We start from the raw sequence: 19,280 nt of genomic DNA, 5'->3' as shown, positions 1-19,280 counted from the left end.
CCTGTCGGCTTCCGGTATGTTGTGTATATTCTCTTAGGTAAATACAGATGCAAAAAATGTGTTCAGTTTGTCGGCAATGGCTTTGTCCTCCTTTAGTACTCCCTTTATTCCATGGTCATCCAACGGCCCCACCACTTCCTTCGTGGGTTGTTTTCCCTTAATATATCGAAAGAATGGCTTGTAGTTTTTTGCCTTCTTGGCTATTGTTTCCTCATAGTCTCTTTTGGCCCCTCTTACCGCCTTATGGCATCTTCTTTGATGTTTTTTGTGCTTTTTCCAGTTTTCGTCCATTTTTGACCTTTTCCATTCCTTAAATGAAATCTTCTTGTCTCTGATCGCTTCCTTTACCGCTGGTGGGCCATGCTGGTTCCTTGTTCTTTTTCCTCTTGGATCCATTTCTTCCATTCATTTTTCACATACACATAATATAATCTTATTAATAATACATAATGGTTACCACAAAATTAAACTACACAAAGCACACTCTTTTACCCCTCCCCACCTTGCACAGCATTTCTTCCTTTCTCCACCCCCATGTGCAATGTCCATCATCTCTCTCATGCCTTCCCTTGCTGCAAAGGGAGTGAGGAAAGAAAGATAGAGGGATCCAGGGTACATTACTTCAACTCCTTCTACTGCTACATCCAACATTTCTCCCTCTCTCATCCCCCCGGACTGTGTGCAGCATCTTTTGCCCCTGCCCACCAGCCCCATGCCCAACATTTCTCCTTCTATTACCCCTCTCCAGAACCATGCGACATCTCTGCCTCCATTTCCTCCACCACCAGGTCCAACATTATTCCCTCTTGCATCTGTCCCACTGTTCCCTCTCCACAACCACATCCAACATTTCTCCCTCTCATCTCTCTCTACCTTACTCCTCTCCCACCACCTGACCAACAATTCTCTTCCTATGCCCAACATTCTCCTCTTTCTTCCTTTCCCCAAGTACATCATCTCTTTCCCTCACACCCATGCTCAACAATTTTCCCTTTGTATTCCCTACTCCACCTCAGCATCTCTTTCCTTCTATCCTTCCATCCTATGTCCCAAGTTTGTGCCCCCTCCCTCCTTCCTTACAGACTTTGTCTTAAGTTTGTGTCCCCTCTCTTCCTTCTGTGTCCCAACATGTCCCTCTCTCCATTCTGTGTCCCAAGTTCATGCTCCCACCCTCCTTCCTTCCTTTGTCCCAAGTTCATGCCCCTTCCTTCTGTATCCCAAGTTTGTGCCCCCTCCCTCCTTCCTTACTGACATTTTCTCTGCGTACAGTATGCTTTGTGTTTTTAAAAATTTTATTGTTGGTAGATCATTTTGACTTGGTCATTTTAAAAGTAGCTCACAAGCCAAAAAAGTGTGGGCACCCCTGCTGTAGAGCCATTTCTTGTATGACTGGATGAGCTATATTTATCTTTTTTTTTTTTAGTTGTTTAAATTCATGCAGAAATAAATGGCTAGATTGAACCTAATTACTTCATTAATGCCTTTCCCTTTTTTAAACCTCTATACCATTTGAAAGAGGGCAAATATCTCATTATTCCCTTCTAGAACTGGATACTTCTTAAATTTAGTAAAAATATTCTGACACAATTGTCAAACCTTGAAAAAGGAAATCATATTGAGCATTGGAAAATAATAATAAACTATTAATAAATAGTACACATTTAGGGCTCCTTTTACTAAGTTGTGATAGTGGTTTTAGCATGCGCTTAGCGCGCGCAGAATTGCCCATGTGCATTAGATGCTAATGCCAGCATTGAGCTGGCTTTAGTTTTCCCGCTTAGCACGGAGGTTTGCGCGCGCTAAAAATGCTAGCGCACCTTAGTAAAAGAGGGGGTTAATTTTCCCCATCCCACCCCACCCGGCTACTTTTTCATGCCACCCGGCTGGAAAAAATTTCTGGGGAGAACACTGGGTGTTTAGTGAGCATTTGCCATCTGCACATGCTAAGTATAAAGAAACTTATTTTTCTTTTTTAGGGGAGGGACTGTGTCGGGGCAGAGAACGAACATGAATGTGCTAATCAGCTAGTGCGCTGACATCATTGCCACACTGCTGGCTCTTCTATAATGTGAGAGCTCTAAAGCCCGAATTTTATAAAAGGTGCCGTCGGAGAACCCATTTAGGTCAGCTAAAACCAGGCCTAAATGCCTGCAACAAAGTTGTGCACACATTGGACGTATTCTATAACAAATGTGCATAATTTTTAGAAATGCCCATGATCTGCCCCTGGCCACCCCCTTTTCAAATTTGCACACTACAACTAGCGCATATTTTTTATAGAATCACACTTTCCGAGTTCTGAGCATAACTTTTAATTAGTGCCATTATCATCAATTATAGGGTAATTATCGACACATGCACAACCTTGGATACCATATGCAAAATTTGGGGGTAAGCTCATTTACTAGCGTGGTTTAGTAGAAAGGCCCTTCAGTTTGTTTCTGAAACAATAGAAGTTTAAGTGATTTGCCTATGGCCACAAGGAGTATATAATTCTCGGCAAGCTGCTCTGGTTACTCCTGGAGAAGGCACTAATATGTCTAATGGAAAAATAAATTATTATTACTTTGTTTTTGTGCATTTTTATTATATTTGCAGTGCTTGTGATGTCTAAACCAAGTTGTTGGGTAGTGAATATTATTGAAATCTCACTTTAGATATGTTTCCTATGACCCCTTAATGATCTGCTTAAATTATTCAAGCAAAGTATTTTTCTTTTCTTTTCTTTTTTGTGGTTTACAGCTTTTTTGTGCCTTTCAAGATGAAAAGTATTTGTACATGGTAATGGAATATATGCCAGGTGGAGACCTTGTGAACCTTATGAGCAATTATGATATGCCTGAAAAATGGGCGAAATTCTATACGGCTGAAGTTGTCCTCGCTCTTGATGCGATTCACTCAATGGGTTTAATACATAGAGATGTGAAGCCTGATAATATGCTCTTGGATAAATATGGGCACCTGAAATTAGCGGATTTTGGCACCTGTATGAAGATGGATGAGGTAAGCATTAAATTAATAGTTATGTTGAGGTGATTTATTTTACTATTAGTAACTTCTAACCTGGAGTTTTGGGGGCAATTGTTAGGATTCTAGTTACTGTTCCTCTGTCTAAAGTTCGAATGTAATCTGAGGGTCATAGAAGTGATGAATCTTGGAAGAGAGTAAGGTAGTAGTATTCTCATGCCATCAATTGCCTATAGGAAATATTTCAAATTCAATTCTAAGTAATTACCATTAGTTCAAACATATATAAAATAGTACTTGTATGTAATATGTAGGCTACTTTGGTTGTAAATAAATAAAATAGTACCATATTTTTTGCTCCGTAAGACACACCTGACCATAAGATGCACCCTAGATTTAGAGGAGGAAAACAAGAAAAAACCCCCATTCTGAACCAAATTCTCCCTGCCAGGCTCTGTACTCTGTCCCCCTTCTGGTAGTCTAGTGGTAGGCAGGCACAGGGCAGGCTGGCCTAGTTGCCTAATGACAGGCAGGGCCTCCCACCCCGAGGCAAGCAGGCAGGCAGGGCCCCCCAAAAGTGCATGATCTTTCTTCTCTTCTTCACTAGCCATGTGTACCATTTCCTCCCCTTCCATTAAATATCACATCTCTGTATCTTTATTCCTCCCCTTTCCAATATTATTCCATGTCCATATCCCTGTCCATATGCTCCCTCCTCCTTCAGCATTTCTTTGCTCTGTCTCTTTCCCTTCCCTGGTTGCCCTGGTTCTTATGCTGGGATTGCTCTGCCTCTTATGCTGGGATTGCTCTGTCTCTTTCCCTCCCCTGATTGCCCTGGTTCTTATGCTGGGATTGTCATTTCCTTCCTCCTGTACTCCTCATCCCCATCTCCCACCCCGAGGCAGGCAGTCAGCCCCCTCCCCCGGTACCCCTACAACCTCTTCCCCGTACCTTTAGTTCCTCCGGCGCAGCATGACGGGCGCATTCCTCCATGTCCAGCCCGAACTCGAAGGGAGTCAGAGGAGCAGCGGTGGAGGCAGCTGAGGCCTGGATATGCCATCCAGTGCTGCCATGGGGCATAGGAGAGAGGAAAACGGGATGCCGGAACCAGCCACTGCTGCTATTTCCGTAGCCACTTGCTTTCTTCAGGGCTGCTCTGCCATGTCGGGACTCCCAGCGACTTCTGGATCCGATGTCTGCTGCTTGCGTCCAGCCCGCAGGGAGGGTGTGGGAAGCAGGACTCGCTGTCTCCAGCTGCCTCTCCAGCGGCAGAGCAGTGCGCAAGGCTGCCTGCCTGGTCGGATGACGCAGCTACCTCCTCTTCCCTTCTGTAGCGGCAGAGCGGTGCACAAGGCTGCCTGCATGGTCCCGCGCCACTTCCCACGAGAGCGGAAGCAGCGCGGGACCAGGCAGGCAACCTTGTGCGCCGCTGTGCCGCTACAGAAGGGAAAAGGAGGCAGCCGCGTCAGCATTATCTGGTTATCTCTGAAGTGGAGTTGGCAAGAACTTACCTGGGTGCTGATGTCACAGTAAAGTGAGTACTCTGCTGTGAAATTAGTGCAAAAATAGCCATGACATGCTTAAACTAATGTGCTTTCAGATTACTGCCCTGTTAAAATCAGAGCAGTAATCTGAGGCTCAGCACTAAATGTCAACTTTCCTGTCAGTGTCTGAGTGGTGACTGGCTTAAGCACTTATAGGAAAGTTGACATTAAAAGAAATGAAGCAGCATGCATCAGCTCTTTACCTCCAACCCAACATCTCTTCCTGTCGCCTATAAACATATCCCTCCCCACCAATATAAAATAAAGATTCCCAGATATTCTGACCCTAGATCAAGTCCCTCCCCCTTCCTACACAAGTCTAGTGGCTTATCCTCTGCTCAGCTCTACAAAAAAAACCCCCCAAAAACCAACTCCCTAAAAGTCTAGTGCCTCTCCCGACTCTGTGACTTCAATCCTGAGGTTCACTAACTTCGCATCTGGCACTTGTTCCTTCCTCTGGGTGTATCTATCTGCAAAATGGCAGTGCCCTGCACCACATGTCACAACCTGGCATGCACTAGGTGGAGTCTCCCTTATATGGTAAAACAAGCCCTGCCCAGTACATCCCAGGATGCACCATGTTAGGCAGGGCTCTGCCATTTTGTCAGCCTTCTCTTAATTTTTTTCTGAAATGCAGTGACCAAAATTGTGCACACTATTCAAAGAGCATGGAGCAACGCAAAGTCAATATAATAATCTCACTTTTGTTCTCCATTTCTTGTGTAATAATGTTCTGTTTACTTTCTTAACTAATGCTGCATACTGAGCAGAGGTTTTCAACATATCATGAATGATGACACCTAAGTCCTTTTCCTGGGCACCCAAGTTGAGAATAACAGTTGTTGACCCTGAGGAAGGGCAGTTAGTATGTTGTAGCATGTCAATACAGTCTCAGTTTACAGCATACGACATTGCTAGCAGAGCAGTGTTCATCATAACTGAAGATGTTATTGAGTAGTTCCATGTAAACTGGTCCAATATCAAGGAGTGTTCCCAGTCAACATCTTGCACAGATACAAAATAATGGCTCAAATAATAAAGGGGTCCTTAATTCTGGACCTAGTTGAGATCATGCCCCAAAACTTTGGATATCCCCTGAAAAATTTCATCAATTCTGAGATGGATTGAATGGGGAGCTCTGGACCACTTGATATGGAATGACCCACTTTTGGAACTGATATGGATAGAGCTGTCTAATGTCGGTATATAACCCAAAGCATGAAAATGCCAGGAGAACATGACCTGAATTCAGTGTCCAGGCCTAAGAATTTGCATTAAAGTCTGATTTGTGTTTGTTTAGTTGTTAATGTTGAATCTTGTTTTTTAAACATTGAATCATGAGCTGTTGAGTCATGCCATAAATGTAGTGCGATCAGAGTTGCTGTATTCACTGTTGCTAAATTAAAGTAATTATTATAGCTTATTTTTATTAAGGTTTCATGAATAAATTTTGTTTTCAAAACAAGAGAGCCCATGATAGTTTTCCTCCTTAGCCATGACCTTTTAAGTGTCTCTTATGAAAAAGCCAAGTTTGATAATAAAGCTGCACTTAGGTGATATGTTAGAACACCGAGGTCCGAAAATAGATAACAGAAAAGTTCTAACATGCTGCTGCTGTGTATTGCACACCTTCTCCTGCGGCACCCCCTTGTGGCTACTATTATTATTCTTTCAAGTCCTGAAGCAGCAAAAAGAAAAATAAACAACAAAAGCCTATTTGTTGTGAAATATTGTTGATAAAGCTGATAGGGTATATCCTTCCAATAACAGGACTTCAGCATCAGAACTATTAATCCAAACATTTCTCTAGTTCATCGTACCCAGCAGTCCGCTCACGCGGCAGCCCTCTGATCAAAGATCAGTGCCCTAACTGAGACTAGCCCTACCTGAGCACGTTCCGGTTCAGCAGGAACTTGTCTAACTTTGTCTTGAATCCCTGGAAGGTGTTTTCACCTATGACAGACTCCGGAAGAGCGTTCCAGTTTTCTACCACTCTCTGGGTGAAGAAGAACTTCCTTACATTCATACGGAATCTATCCCCTTTCAATTTTAGAGAGTGCCCTCTCGTTCTCCCTACCTTGGAGAGGGTGAACAACCTATCCTTATCTACTAAGTCTATTCCCTTCAGTACCTTGAATGTACCCTTCTCAATCTCCTCTGTTCGAGGGAAAAAAGGCCCAGTTTCTCTAATCTTTCACTGTACAGCAACTCCTCCAGCTCCTTAACCATCTTAGTCACTCTTCTCTGGACCCTTTTGAGTAGTACCGTGTACTTCATGTACGGTGACCAGTGCTGGACACAGTACTCCAGGTGAGGGCGCACCATGGCCCGGTACAGCGGCATGATAACCTTCTCCGATCTGTTCGTGATACCCTTCTTTATCATTCCTAGCATTCTGTTCGCCCTTTTCGCCACTGCTGCTGCACATTGCCCAAATGGCTTCATCGACTTGTCGATCATAACTCCCAAGTCTCTTTCCTGGGAGGTCTCTCCAAGTACCGCTCCGGACATCCTGTATTCATGCATGAGATTTTTGTTACCTACATGCATCACTTTACACTTATCCATGTTGAACCTCATCTGCCATGTTGATGCGCATTCCTTGAGCCTGATTATGTCACATTGCAGATCATCGCAATCCCCCTGTGTCTTCACTACTCTGAATAACTTCGTATCGTCCGCAAATTTAATCACCTCACTCATCGTACCAATGTCCAGATCATTTATAAAGCTGTTGAAGAGCACGGGTCCAAGCACTGAGCCCTGCGGCACCCCACTGGTGACGCTTTTCCAGTCCGAATATTGCCCATTTACCCCCACACTCTGTTTCCTATGCTCCAGCCAGTTTTTAATCCACATGAGTATTTCACCCTCGATTCCGTGGCTCGCAATTTTCCTAAGTAGTCATTCATGCGGAACCTTGTCAAACGCCTTCTGAAAGTCCAGATATTCAATGTTGACTGGTCACGCCCTTGTCTATCTGTCTGTTTACTCCCTCAAGAAGTGCAGCAAGTTCATCAAACATGATCTGCCTTTGCTAAAACTGTGCTGACTGGTCCTTATCAGCCTGTGTCTGTCAAGGTGATCAATGATGCGGTCCTTTATCAGTGACTCTTCTATCTTTCCCGGTACTGAGGTCAGACTCGCCAGTCTGTAGTTTCCCGGATCTCCCCTCAAACCTTTTCTTGAAGATTGGCGTAACATTCGCCACCTTCCAGTCTTCCGGAATCTTTCCCGATTTGATTGACAGATTGGCTTTTAGTTGAAGCAGTTCAGCTATGGTCCCTTTCAGTCCCTTGATGACCCTCGGATGGATGCCATCCGGTCCCGGGGATTTATTGCTCTTAAGCCTATCAATCTGCCTACACACCTCCTCTAGACTGACCATCAATCCTGTCAGCTTTACGTCTTCGTTTCCAGCATATAGCCTGATGGGTTCCAGTATGCTGTGTACATCTTCTTCGGTAAATACAGATGCATAAAATGTGTTCACTTTGTCAGTGATTGCTTTGTCCTCTTTTAGCGCACTCTTTATTCCATGGTCATCCAACGGTCCCACCGCTTCCTTCTCGGGTCGTTTCCCCTTAATATATCGAAAGAATGGCTTGAAGTTCTTTGCCTCCTTGGCTATTTTTTCCTCGTAGTCTCTTTTGGACCCTTTTACCCTCTTATGGTACCTGCATTGATGATGTTTGTGCTTGCTCCAGTTTTCGTCTGTTTTTGACCATTTCCATTCCTTAAACAAAGTTTTCTTGTCTCTGATCCCTTCCTTTACCTCTACAGTGAGCCACGCTGGTTCTTTGTTCTTTTTCTTCTTTGATCCCTTGTTGATATGCAGTATATATAGATTTTGCGCCTCGGTGACCGTGTCCTTAAAAAGGGACCAAGCTTGCTCTAGCGTTTTTACAGTGCTTATCCTCTTCCTAATCTTCCCTACCATGAGTCTCATCCTTTCGTAATTTCCTTTTCGGAAGTTCAGTGCCGTGGCTGTCATTTTGGACCAATGTTTCTCCCCTACGTCCAGATCGAAGCGGATTATATTATGATTGATGTTTCCCACATCCCTTCTACTTTTACATCTTGGGACGGTCCTCACAGGCCATTTAGAATTAAGTCTAGAATTGCATTTCCTCTAGTATTTTCCTTGACAAGTTGTTCCAGAAAGCAATCGCCTACAGCATCCAAGAACTTGGTCTCTCTAATGCAGCCAGAGGTGCCTAGGTTCCAGTCTATTCCCGGATATTTGAAGTCACCCATGATAACTGCGTTGCCTCCCTTGCAGTTGCGTTTAATCTCGTCCGTCATTTCTCTGTCAATTTCTTTGGATTGCCCTGGGGGTCGGTAGTAGTTGCCGATCTTCATTTCCAGGCCATTATTTCCTGGAATTTTGACCCTTAGAGATTCTAACTTATCCATCAATTGTGGCATGTTCTCTCCAGTAGATTCAATTCCCTCTTTGACGTATATGGCAATGCCCCAACCTTTTTGAGTCACTCTGTTTCTGTGGTATAGTTTGTATCCCGGTAGCACAGTGTCCCAGATGTTTTCCTCAGTCCACCATGTTTCCGTGATGCCTATGATGTCAGTGTTATCTTTTTGTGCCATAGGTTCTAATTCACCCATCTTATTTCTAAGGCTCCTTGCGTTCGTGTATATACACTTGAGTTTGCGACCTGTTCCTTTCTTGCATTTCCTTCCCTCTTGTGTCCTTTTCGATCTGTCTTGCACGTGATCTGATGAGTCTTTCCCTCTGTCTTCTTGCACGGTATCCTCCGGGTATACCATTTCATGAACCATCGACTCTCTCTCTCGGTCGACTGTTGGCTTTCCCCTTCTTCCTAGTTTAATAACTTCTCAACATCTCTCTTGATGTTGCTTGCAAGCAGCCTCGTTCCATCTATGCTGAGATGGCGTCCGTCTTTTCTGTATTGCTTGCTCTTCCCCCAGAATGTTGTCCAGTTGCGCACAAAGGGGAATCCTCCTTCCTCACACCTGCGCCGCATCCACGCGTTGACTGCTTGCAGTTCCATCTGCCTTTTCTCATCAGCCCTGGGTACCGACAGGATCTCCAAGAATGCTATCCTCTGCATTTTGGTCTTCAGCTTCCTTCCTAGCATCTGGAACTGGTCCTTCAGTATTTTCCTGTTGTAGTTCCTGTTGCTCATGTTGTTCGTCCCCATATGGATCACCACCGCCGTATCTTCTTCTTCCACACTGTCGATGATCTATCGATGCGGCTCACTATGTCTTCTACCTTGGCTCCCGGTAGGCAGGTCACCAGCCGATCCAGTCTTCCTCCTGCTATGTGGCTGTTGACTTGTCTGATGATGGAGTCACCCACAACGATTGCTGTCCTCTCCATCTTCTCTTGATTGTCCAGCTGCAGGTCTGTGTATCTAGTTTATGTCCGGCTTTCCTGCCGCAGGTCGTATCCTTCGTTCTCGCTGCTGTATCACTCATTTCTTCATTGTGGTTGTCCTTCGGGTGGTTCACACTCTCTGTAGGTGTCTTTCAGTTGTTCCACTGTTGCTGGTGATTTCCCATGGCCTCCCTGTATGCCTCCTCTATGAACTTCTCCAGCTCTCGGACTTCTCCCTCGATGGTGTCCTCTGTCTTCTTCTCTGCTTCCTCTGTCTTGACATTCTCTGCATCTCTGTCTGCCTCCAGTTCCAGTATTCTACCCTCTAGGAGTCTGACTTATTTCTTCAGGCTCTCCAGTTCTCTGCATTGAGCGCATACGTAAGACCACCTCCCAGAGGGGAGGTAGTCATTCAACCCAAGCACAGTACAGGGTAAAGCTTTGGATTCTTGCCCAGAAATAGCTAAGAAGAAAAAATTAAAAAATTTAAATTGAATCAGGTTGGGCAGACTGGATGGACCATTCGGGTCTTTATCTGCTGTCATCATCTACTATATGGCGGACGATGCAGAAAACTGGGTAGCTCAATATCTTGCTTCCATCTGCTGCTTCCATTTCTGCCTGCTTGCTTACTTGCCGGTCTGCTGTGGCTGTCCTCTGTGCCTGCCTGACTGTGGCTGTCCTCTGTGCCTGCTTGACTGTGGCTGTCCTCTGGAAAAAAAAATAATACATGCAATAATACATGGAAAAAAAAATAATACATACAATCCCCGGTATAAGAACAAGTTACATTTTTAAAGCTGTTCTTAAGTCAGATTTGTATGTAACTCAGAACTTGTAGATTTTAAGATTCTTGCTGCTTACCTTTGTTCCCAGCTGACAAAAGGGCCAACTGTCCCTGCCTGTGTTCCCTCTAAGGAACCTTTTTACACCTATGGACCGGCGGAAATAGAAGAATTATTTTGTGGACCGGCAAACTACTAAGATTGAAATAAAAAAACCCCGTTTCTGCCCCCTCCCTGTGAGCTTGGTCCCCGCAAACCATCTGATCCTATCCGCACAAGCCTCAGTTATGATTTTATATTTAACATATTTTATTAAAATATAAAAAGAAATTATTCTGTACAATTGTCATTTTATAAATACAAATACAGAGCAAGGATTAACAAAACCCCTGTCTCCCCTCCCCTTCACATATATCCCCTCTACCATCAAGAAAGCTGAATAAGCAAATTATTACAGAAACTAGTCTTTAAGCCCGTTACATTAAGGGGTGCTAGAACATATGTGTGTGTGTCTGTCTTTATTTCTTTCTCTCTCTCTCCTTAGCCGCTTTTTTTCTTTCTGCCTTTCTTTTTCCTTGGCTGTCCATCACCACCCCTTGCCTGCTCCCCCTGTCCATTTTCCCTTCCTTTTACCTCCCCTGTGTCCACCACCACCCCTTCACTGCTCTTCTTATGCAGCAGCAGCCCTTCTCCCTTTGTTTTACCTCCCCCCTGTCCAGCAGCACCTGTTTCCTTCTCCCCTTGTCCAACATTAGTCCTCCGTTCCTTTTTTCTTCACCCCCCCCCTGTCCATCAGCATCTCTTTCGTTCTCCCCCCTGTCCAACGGGTGCTAGAGTAGACTGTTTTTTTTCCTTTCTCTCTCTGTGCTAGGATGCTGTCTGTCTGTCTGTCATTATTTCTGTCTGTGTCTCTGCCTTGTGCCCTGCCTGCCTGTATTTCTCCATTGCGCCATGCCTGCCTATCTCTTGGTGTGTGTCCCCAGCACACCCTTCCCCCCAAAACAGCCCCGTTTTCCAATGCCCCTGCCCCCTTTTGTGCCATGCCTGCCTGCTCCGTGGCCCCCTTCTGTTTCCCCCCTACGATTGCTGCTGGCCCAGCAAACCCCTCACCTCAAAGCAGCCACCTTTCCCCTTGTTGAGCCATGCCTGCCTGCTCCCTGTGCATCAGCATCAGCATTTCCCTCCCCTTCACCTGTTCCTTCGTAGCAGCATGCAGATAAAACGGCTCCCTTAGTTATTTGCTGGATTTTTTTTTTTTTAAAGTTTAAAGATGCCGACGCGGCTCCTCTCACGATCCCGCCTGCGTCGGAAGCCTTCTCTGACACATGCCGGAATCGTGAGAGGAGCCACGGCGGCAGCGTTAAACTTTAAAAAAAAATCGAACAAAGAACTAAGGGAGCTGTTTTCAAAGCCGCCGCCGCAGCTTAAGGGACAGGATTGTACAGCTGGACTTGCTCCTGGGCCCGCGTCTGCCCTCCTCCGACAGCCGGCTCTCTCGAAGCCCTCCTCCCCTCCCCCTTCCCGCGGTCCGTCTGGCTGCGGTCCGGCCTGTGGAGGCGATTGGCTGGTGACGTGCAACCCGCGCATGCGCACTAAAAAAAACGCAACAGCTCAGGGAACACGATTTTTTTAGTGCGCATGCACGTCCTACCATTTTATTATATTAGATATCATGCTAACAGAATACCAGACTCACGCATGACAGGAATAGTGTTAGGGGAGTGCAACTAGGACAACTGTCCCCTGATCAGAGAGAGCCCTAAGCCAGCTGGAAGATAAAGAATCACTGCCAGGGCTTTGCAGTCCCCAATTATGTCTAACACCAGCTCTATCAGGATACATATTTCAAATTTGATATATTCTAATCACAAAATAGAAATAAAATTTTTTTTTTTCTACTTTTTGTCGTCTCTGGTTTCTACTTTCATCTTCTTTTCACTCTCTTCCTTCCAGCGTCTACCCTCTCTATCTCTTCAATCTACCATCTGCCCCTTCCATCCACTGTCTGCCCTCTCCCCCTTCCATATGGCATCTGCCTTCTTTCTATGCCCCTTTCCCCTATCCAACAGTAACTCTCTTCCCTTTCCCTCCCCCCTCCCAGCATCATCTCTCCTTCTCCCTCCCTCCAGGTCCAGTAGCAGCTCTCCCTTTATCCAGAAGCTTCCCAGCCTCCAACAGTGGCTTCCTGCCCTTCCCTCCGCTCCCATCCCAGCAGCTCTCAGTACTTGCCTGCAGCAGCAATTCACTTAGGCAGCCTTGGGTCATTTGATGGGTCGTGCCGCCTCTGAGGAAAGAGGAATTTGCATCATCAGAGGCGGGCTGCGACTAAGCAAAAGCCCCAAGGAGGGGAGGAAGATACTGTCGGAGGCTCTAGCCCACCCTGCGTGGACTGGCAGGAATTTTCTGCGGACCGCCACCTTTCCTCGGACCGGTGGTTGAAGAACACTGCGCTAAGGTACAGCAAGCACAACCACACTGTTTTTAATGTGGCCATGCTGTGGCCATGCGTCATTCCTGAATCTGCTACAGAAGTATAGGAGTCTATACCACTGGAAATACTGCTCAAATGAAGCCGCAACCACATCCTTAAGTACCACTTTCCTGAAGATCTTTCATTTGAAAACTGAAGCTTCTGTTTATACAGACAGTTCCTGGGTTAAGAACGTGTTGTATTTTTTAAACCGTTCTTAAGTTGAATTTGTATGTAACTCGGATCCTGTACAGTACACACTCTATAAAAACATGAAACATTAAAAAAACAGTCCTCAAAATAAAGTACTAGAGTTTAAATAGAAAGAAAAGATAGGTTTGCACTTTTTTTCTTCATCTGCCCACTGTTCCTTCTCTACCACCACATCCAACATTTCTCCCTCTCATCTCTTCCCCATGCATCTGTACCTCATGCCTCTCCCACCACCATGTCCAGTATTTCCCTCTCTCTCCCTATGCCCAACAATTCACCGCTTTTTTTCATTTCCCCATGTGTACCAACTCTTTCCCTCTCATTCAGATGCCCATCCCTTTCTATTCCCTCCCCACCTCAGCATCTCTTTCCCTCCCTCCATTGTTCCATTCTATGTCCCAAGTTCATGCTCCCCTCCCTCCATTCTGTCCCAAGTTCATTCTCCCTCCCTCCTTTGTTCCTTCCATCCTTTGTCCAAAGTTTGTGTTCCCTCCCTTCTTTCTTCTTGTGACCATGCTTCTCCTTTCCTGTGCCAATGTGCTCCCTCTTCTTCTCTTCCTGTCCCAATGCAACCCCCTTCTCCCCTCCATGTCACAACGTACCCCTCATCGTCTGTCCCGCCGTTCATGTTCCCTCCTTCCTTTCTCTCTTCCTTCCTTCCTTTTGTCTAAAGTTTGTGTTCCCTCCCTTCCTTCTGTGTCCCAATGCGACCATGCTTCTCCCTTCCATGTCCCAACGTGACCCTTATCGTCCATCCCTTCATTCTGTGTCCTAAATTTTTGCCTCCCCTCCCTCCCATGGGTGTTTACCTCCTCTGGCTGGCTTCCTCCCAGCTGCAGTTCTCTTCGCAAAGCTTGGGCCTCAGTTCTTACGTGGCCCGCAGCTGATCCGGAAGCCTTTTCTCTGACGGTTCAGTCCAGTTTATGTCCAGTGAATTAAAGACTTTTTTTGGGTATCGGAGATTTTTTTCCCATTCTTTATTCATTTTAAAAGCCAACACAAAGTGCATCAAATAAAACTGGTACAAAGCACAGCGATCGACGTATTGGGCACCCCTGCTCTAGATTATACCTATTCAGATCTTGCTTGACGAACTTGCTGCATTTCTTCGAGGGAGTCAACAGGCAGATAGACAAGGGTGACCCGGTCGACATTATATATCTGGATTTTCAGAAGGCGTTAGACAAGGGTCCGCATGAACGACTTCTTCGGAAAATTGAGAGCCATGGAATAGAGGGTGAACTACTCACGTGGATTAGAAACTGGCTAACGGATAGGAAACAGAGAGTAGAGGTAAATGGACAATACTCGGACTGGAAGAACGTCACCAGTGGGGTGCCGCAGGGCTCGGTGCTTGGACCCGTGCTCTTCAACATATTCATAAATGATCTGGAAATAGGTACGATGTGTGAGGTGATTAAATTTGCGGATGATACGAAGTTATTCAGAGTAGTGAAGACGCAGGGGGACTGTGAAGATCTGCAACACGACATAACCATGCTCGAGAAATGGGCAACAACATGGCAAATGAGGTTCAACGTGGATAAGTGTAAAAGTAATGCATCTAATCTAATCTAATCTAATCCTTAGGTTTGTATACCGTATCATTTCCATGTTCGTAGAGCTCGGCGCGGTTTATAATAGAAGAAATAGGAACTACAACAGAGGGTTAAAGATAGAAGTGTGAAGAAAATTTAGAGGACTTGGGATGCCAAGATATAAGTTTCCTTGATTCCTAAGTTGGAGGGAGACTTACATTTTTGAGAAAACCAGGTTTTCAGATGTTTGCGGAAAACATGGAGAGAGCTCAAGTTCCGAAGAGGGGACGTAAGGTTATTCCAGAGCTCAGTGGTTTTGAAGTGAAGGGAGGTCCCTAGCTTTCCTGTGTGGGAAATGCCTTTTAGCGAGGGGAAGGATAGTTTTAATTTGTGGGAGGATCTGGTGGTATTAGGGTTTGAGGAATTCCAAGAAAGAGGGATAAAGAGAGGGAGCCATTTGGTTGCATTCATGATCAGGTGATATACCATCAAAACTAACTTATTTTTACTGTATTAAAGATCTGAGACATTTTGGATAGTGCTTTAAGGACTTATGAAAGTAAAACTGTTCTACCAGAGAAGTTCTGTTTCAGATAAATTAGGTAAACTTGATCTATCGCCTGTTCCAGTAGTAAACTTTGATATTAGGAAAATATTACTTCTCTGTTAGCTCCTTTTTGTCTGTATGTGGTTTTATCTAGAGGTTTACAGGCAGTCCCCAGCTGATGTCAGAGGGAAGGTTTCCAGGTGAGCTACTGCCCATGTGTAGGAATCAGGGCCACAGCTTTGTGAAGAAAAATGAGGCTAGAAGGAGGGAGCTGGCCAGACATAGTAAACACCCGTTGGAGGGAGTTATGAATTTTGGACACAGCACAAATGGAGGGAAGGACAATGAGGGGCGTATTGGAAGAAGAAAGGAGGAAAAGGGTGTGTTGGAACATAGAAGGAAGGGAGGGAGCACAAACTTTGGACAATAGATGGAAACAAGGAAGGATGTATGGAGGGAGCATGAACTTGGGACAAAGGAGAGAGGGAGGGGAGCATGAACTTGAGACATAGGATGAAAGAATGGAGGGAGTGAGGAAAGAGATGCTGAGGTGGAGCAGGGAATAGAAAGGGAGAATTTTTGGGCATGGATGTCTGAGAAGGATAGAGAGATGGTGCACATGGGGAAATGAAAAAAAGGTAAATTTGGCATAGGGAGGGAGAAAAAAATATTGGACATGGTGGTGGGAGAGGCGTGAGATACAGATGCATGGAGAAGAGAGAAATGAGAGGGAGAAATGTTGGATGTGGTTGTGGTGGAGAGGAAATAGTGGGACAAATGAAGAATGAAAGTAGGTGTAAACAACCTATCTTTCCTTTCTATTTAAACTATAGTACTGTATTTTGAGGACTGTTTTTTAATGTTTAATGTTCTTTAATGTTTTTATAAACTCTGTACTGTGCAGGATCCAAGTTACATACAAATTCAAAATAAGAACGGTTGAAAAAACAGAACCCGTTCTTTACCCGGGGACTGCCTGTATTTCAAGTTCTGAGAGAGATTTTGGCTGTCATGCTAAATGACTTAAAAGGAGATTTTTTTAATTCAGATATCAGTTTCTCAAGTTGACCAGTTTCTGTTAGCATTCAAATGAAACCAGTAAAAAAATAATAATTCTGAGGCTGATATAGAAAGATAACATGGTCCAAGTCATATGGTTTCTGTGGGTTGTACATGCTGAGCAATAGAGTATGGGTGTTGTATGCAAAATTCATGACTACACATTGCATTAAAGTGAATGCTAATGAGGCCATTGAGTATATCATGGCAATGCAGAGAGGTGAGCAGGGGCTATAGGCACACAGTTACCATTGTTTTCCCATGCATAATATTTGCAGTCATCAGTTTTTTGCATGACGCAGTATTACTACACTCACAGTAGAAACCCCTTTCTTTTCAAAGTTGGTGATAGGTAAAATTTATAATTTTCTTGCTTCAAAGTGAAATTGTTCCTCCATTGTCCAAGAATACATGGTTTAGAAACTTGGTAGGAATGTCTCATTCTATCCATTTTGTTTTTTGCCATTTCTTAGCTATCTGTTTCAAAATTTGCTGGTTCACTCAGAACTGTTGCTTTGAAATTTCCTTTCACATTGTTATCACAAGTAATATGCTTTTTTTAAAGCATATCATATTTGGAATACTTTATTTTGTTTCTGATAAGATTATGACACCTTTCCCCATTCTCTGTCTCCAAAGATTTAATTTTTAAACCCAATATCCTATATAATAAAAGGCTAACTCGCGCATGCGCAGTCCTATTTGCGTGTTCCGTGCGCTGTAGGTCTGTGGCCGAAGGAGTGCGCATGCGCGCGAATACGTCACCACCCGATCGCCTCCACAAGCCGGACCGCAGCCAGACGACGTTCTCCGTTTCTCCTGTCGCCGCCGCCGATCTCCGTTTCGCCTTTGCCGCCCACCCCCTTCTCTTCCCGCGGGCCCGAATGGCGATTCCAGCAGCATGTACATCAGTCTCCACACGCTGCTTCGGGCCCTTCTACTTCCCTGATTTGCTCTGCCGCGTCTCTGATGATGTCATCAGGGACTTGCCAGAGTAAATCAGGGCAGAAGGGCCCGAAGCAGCGTGTGGAGACTGATAAAAGCGCTGCTGGAATCACCACCTTTGTAGTCCGGCCCGCGGGAAGGGGAAGGGACAGGGGGGGGTAGAGGAAACGCTAATGCTGCTGCACAGGGAACTGGTGGGGGGGGAGGGAAATGGAGGGGAAGGGAATGCTGCTTTGGACGGACAGACAGACAGAGAGAGGAAGGGAAACACAAAGAAAATAAGAAAGACACAGGGGCAGGTGCACAGGGAACTGGTGTGGGGGGAGGGGGATAGAATGCTGCTTTGGACAGACAGAGAGAGGAAGGGAAACACAAAGAAAATAAGAAAGACACAGGGGCAGGTGCACAGGGAACTGGTGTGGGGGGAGGGGGATGGAATGCTGCTTTGGACAGACAGACAGAGGGAGGAAGGGAGACAGAAAGGAATGAAGAAAGACACAGGGTCAGGGAGATACACAGAAAGACAGACAGGCAAAGGGGGCCAGGGACAGAGACAGACAGAAAGGACAGCGGGAGCCGCGTCAGGAGGGGTGCGGGATGCGGCAGTGGGAACTTTTCCAATGGGTGCAACTGGGCAGCTGTCGGGAACCTCTGATCAGGGGCAGAGCAAGGTAAGAGTATCATAGGGATAAGAAGGAGGAGGGAGGATAAAAAAGGAAGGGATGCCTACTGCTGGACAGGGGGAGAAGGAAAGAGATGCTGATGGACAGGGGAGGTGAAGAAAAAAGAACGGAGGACTAATGTTGGACAGGGGGAGAAGGAAAGAGGTGCTGCTGGACAAGGGGGAGGTAAAACAAAGGGAGAAGGGCTGCTTCTGCATAAGGAGAGCAGTGAAGGGGTGGTGGTGGACACAGTGGAGGTAAAAGGAAGGGAAAATGGACAGGGGGAACAGGCAAGGGGTGGTGATGGACAGCCAAGGAAAAAGAAAGGCAGAAAGAAAGAAAGAAAGCGGCTAAGGAGAGAGAGAGAAAAAAAGACAGACACACACACATATGTTCTAGCACCCGTTAATGTAACGGGCTTAAAGACTAGTATATTCAGAAAAGTTCTAAGGAGTTCTGTGTGGATAAATTAGTTGTGTTCGTTCTCTCTCTCTCATTATATAAAGTGACTTTTTTCACTGGAGGGCTCCTGCAATCCTGGGAAAGCTTCCCTGAGCATGAAGCCAGATTCTGTAACAGATTCCACAACCAGAAACATTGTCTTTTTTGGTCAAATTGTACTTGGGCCTTTGTTTAAAAAAAAAAAAAGTACATCATGACTACTAATGCAAAATTGTTTTGATCCTTGCAGCCAAACAGGGAAATAATCAGTTATGCTTATGAGCTTTTCATTGTTTTAAGTTCTTGAACAGCTCTTTGTATTTCTTACTTTTAAATTTTCATTAAGTATTAACACTGGATGTGATGGGAGATCTAACAAAACTCTAAACATAAACCAAAGGATAAGCATCTGACATCATGTGCAGAATGGCTGTTAAGTTCAGCCTAGACTCTAGGCCAGTGGTGCCCACACTTTTTTGGCTTGCGAGCTACTTTTAAAAAAGATCAAGTCAAAATGATCTACCAATAATAAAATTTAAAAAAAACCCACAAAGCACACTGTATGCAGAAAAAATGTTAATTATCATTTATATTCGGTTTTTTTTCCCCAAAGAGGTCAAGGCAGATGACTTTAAAATATGTAATGTCACCTCAGTAACAACTATACAACTATAAAAAAATAAACAAATACACCCCTCCCATTTTACTGAACTGCAATAGCGGTTTTTAGCAGAGGGAGCTGTGCTGAAT

The 19,280-nt window shown here is 45.0% G+C and overlaps 1 protein-coding gene across 7 annotated transcripts in view; it reads left to right on the top strand.

The window, feature by feature from the left end:
- ROCK2 (Rho associated coiled-coil containing protein kinase 2) overlaps positions 1–19,280 on the top strand; it is a 358,167-nt gene that overhangs the window by 155,244 nt on the left and 183,643 nt on the right. For all 7 annotated transcript variants that reach the window (XR_004538687.1, XM_033936145.1, XM_033936150.1 and 4 more), the window contains one exon: positions 2,743–3,003. Coding sequence is in view for 6 of the 7 variants with exons in the window: in XM_033936145.1 (XP_033792036.1) it covers positions 2,743–3,003 (261 nt within the window). In the remaining variant the exon portion in view is untranslated. The remainder of the gene's footprint in view (positions 1–2,742; positions 3,004–19,280) is intronic.

The sequence above is a fragment of the Geotrypetes seraphini genome, chromosome 3 (genome assembly GCF_902459505.1).
Source record: "Geotrypetes seraphini chromosome 3, aGeoSer1.1, whole genome shotgun sequence".
NCBI lineage: Eukaryota > Metazoa > Chordata > Amphibia > Gymnophiona > Dermophiidae > Geotrypetes > Geotrypetes seraphini.
Note: the sequence above shows the minus strand (reverse complement) of the source record. Positions and strands in the feature narration are given on the sequence as shown.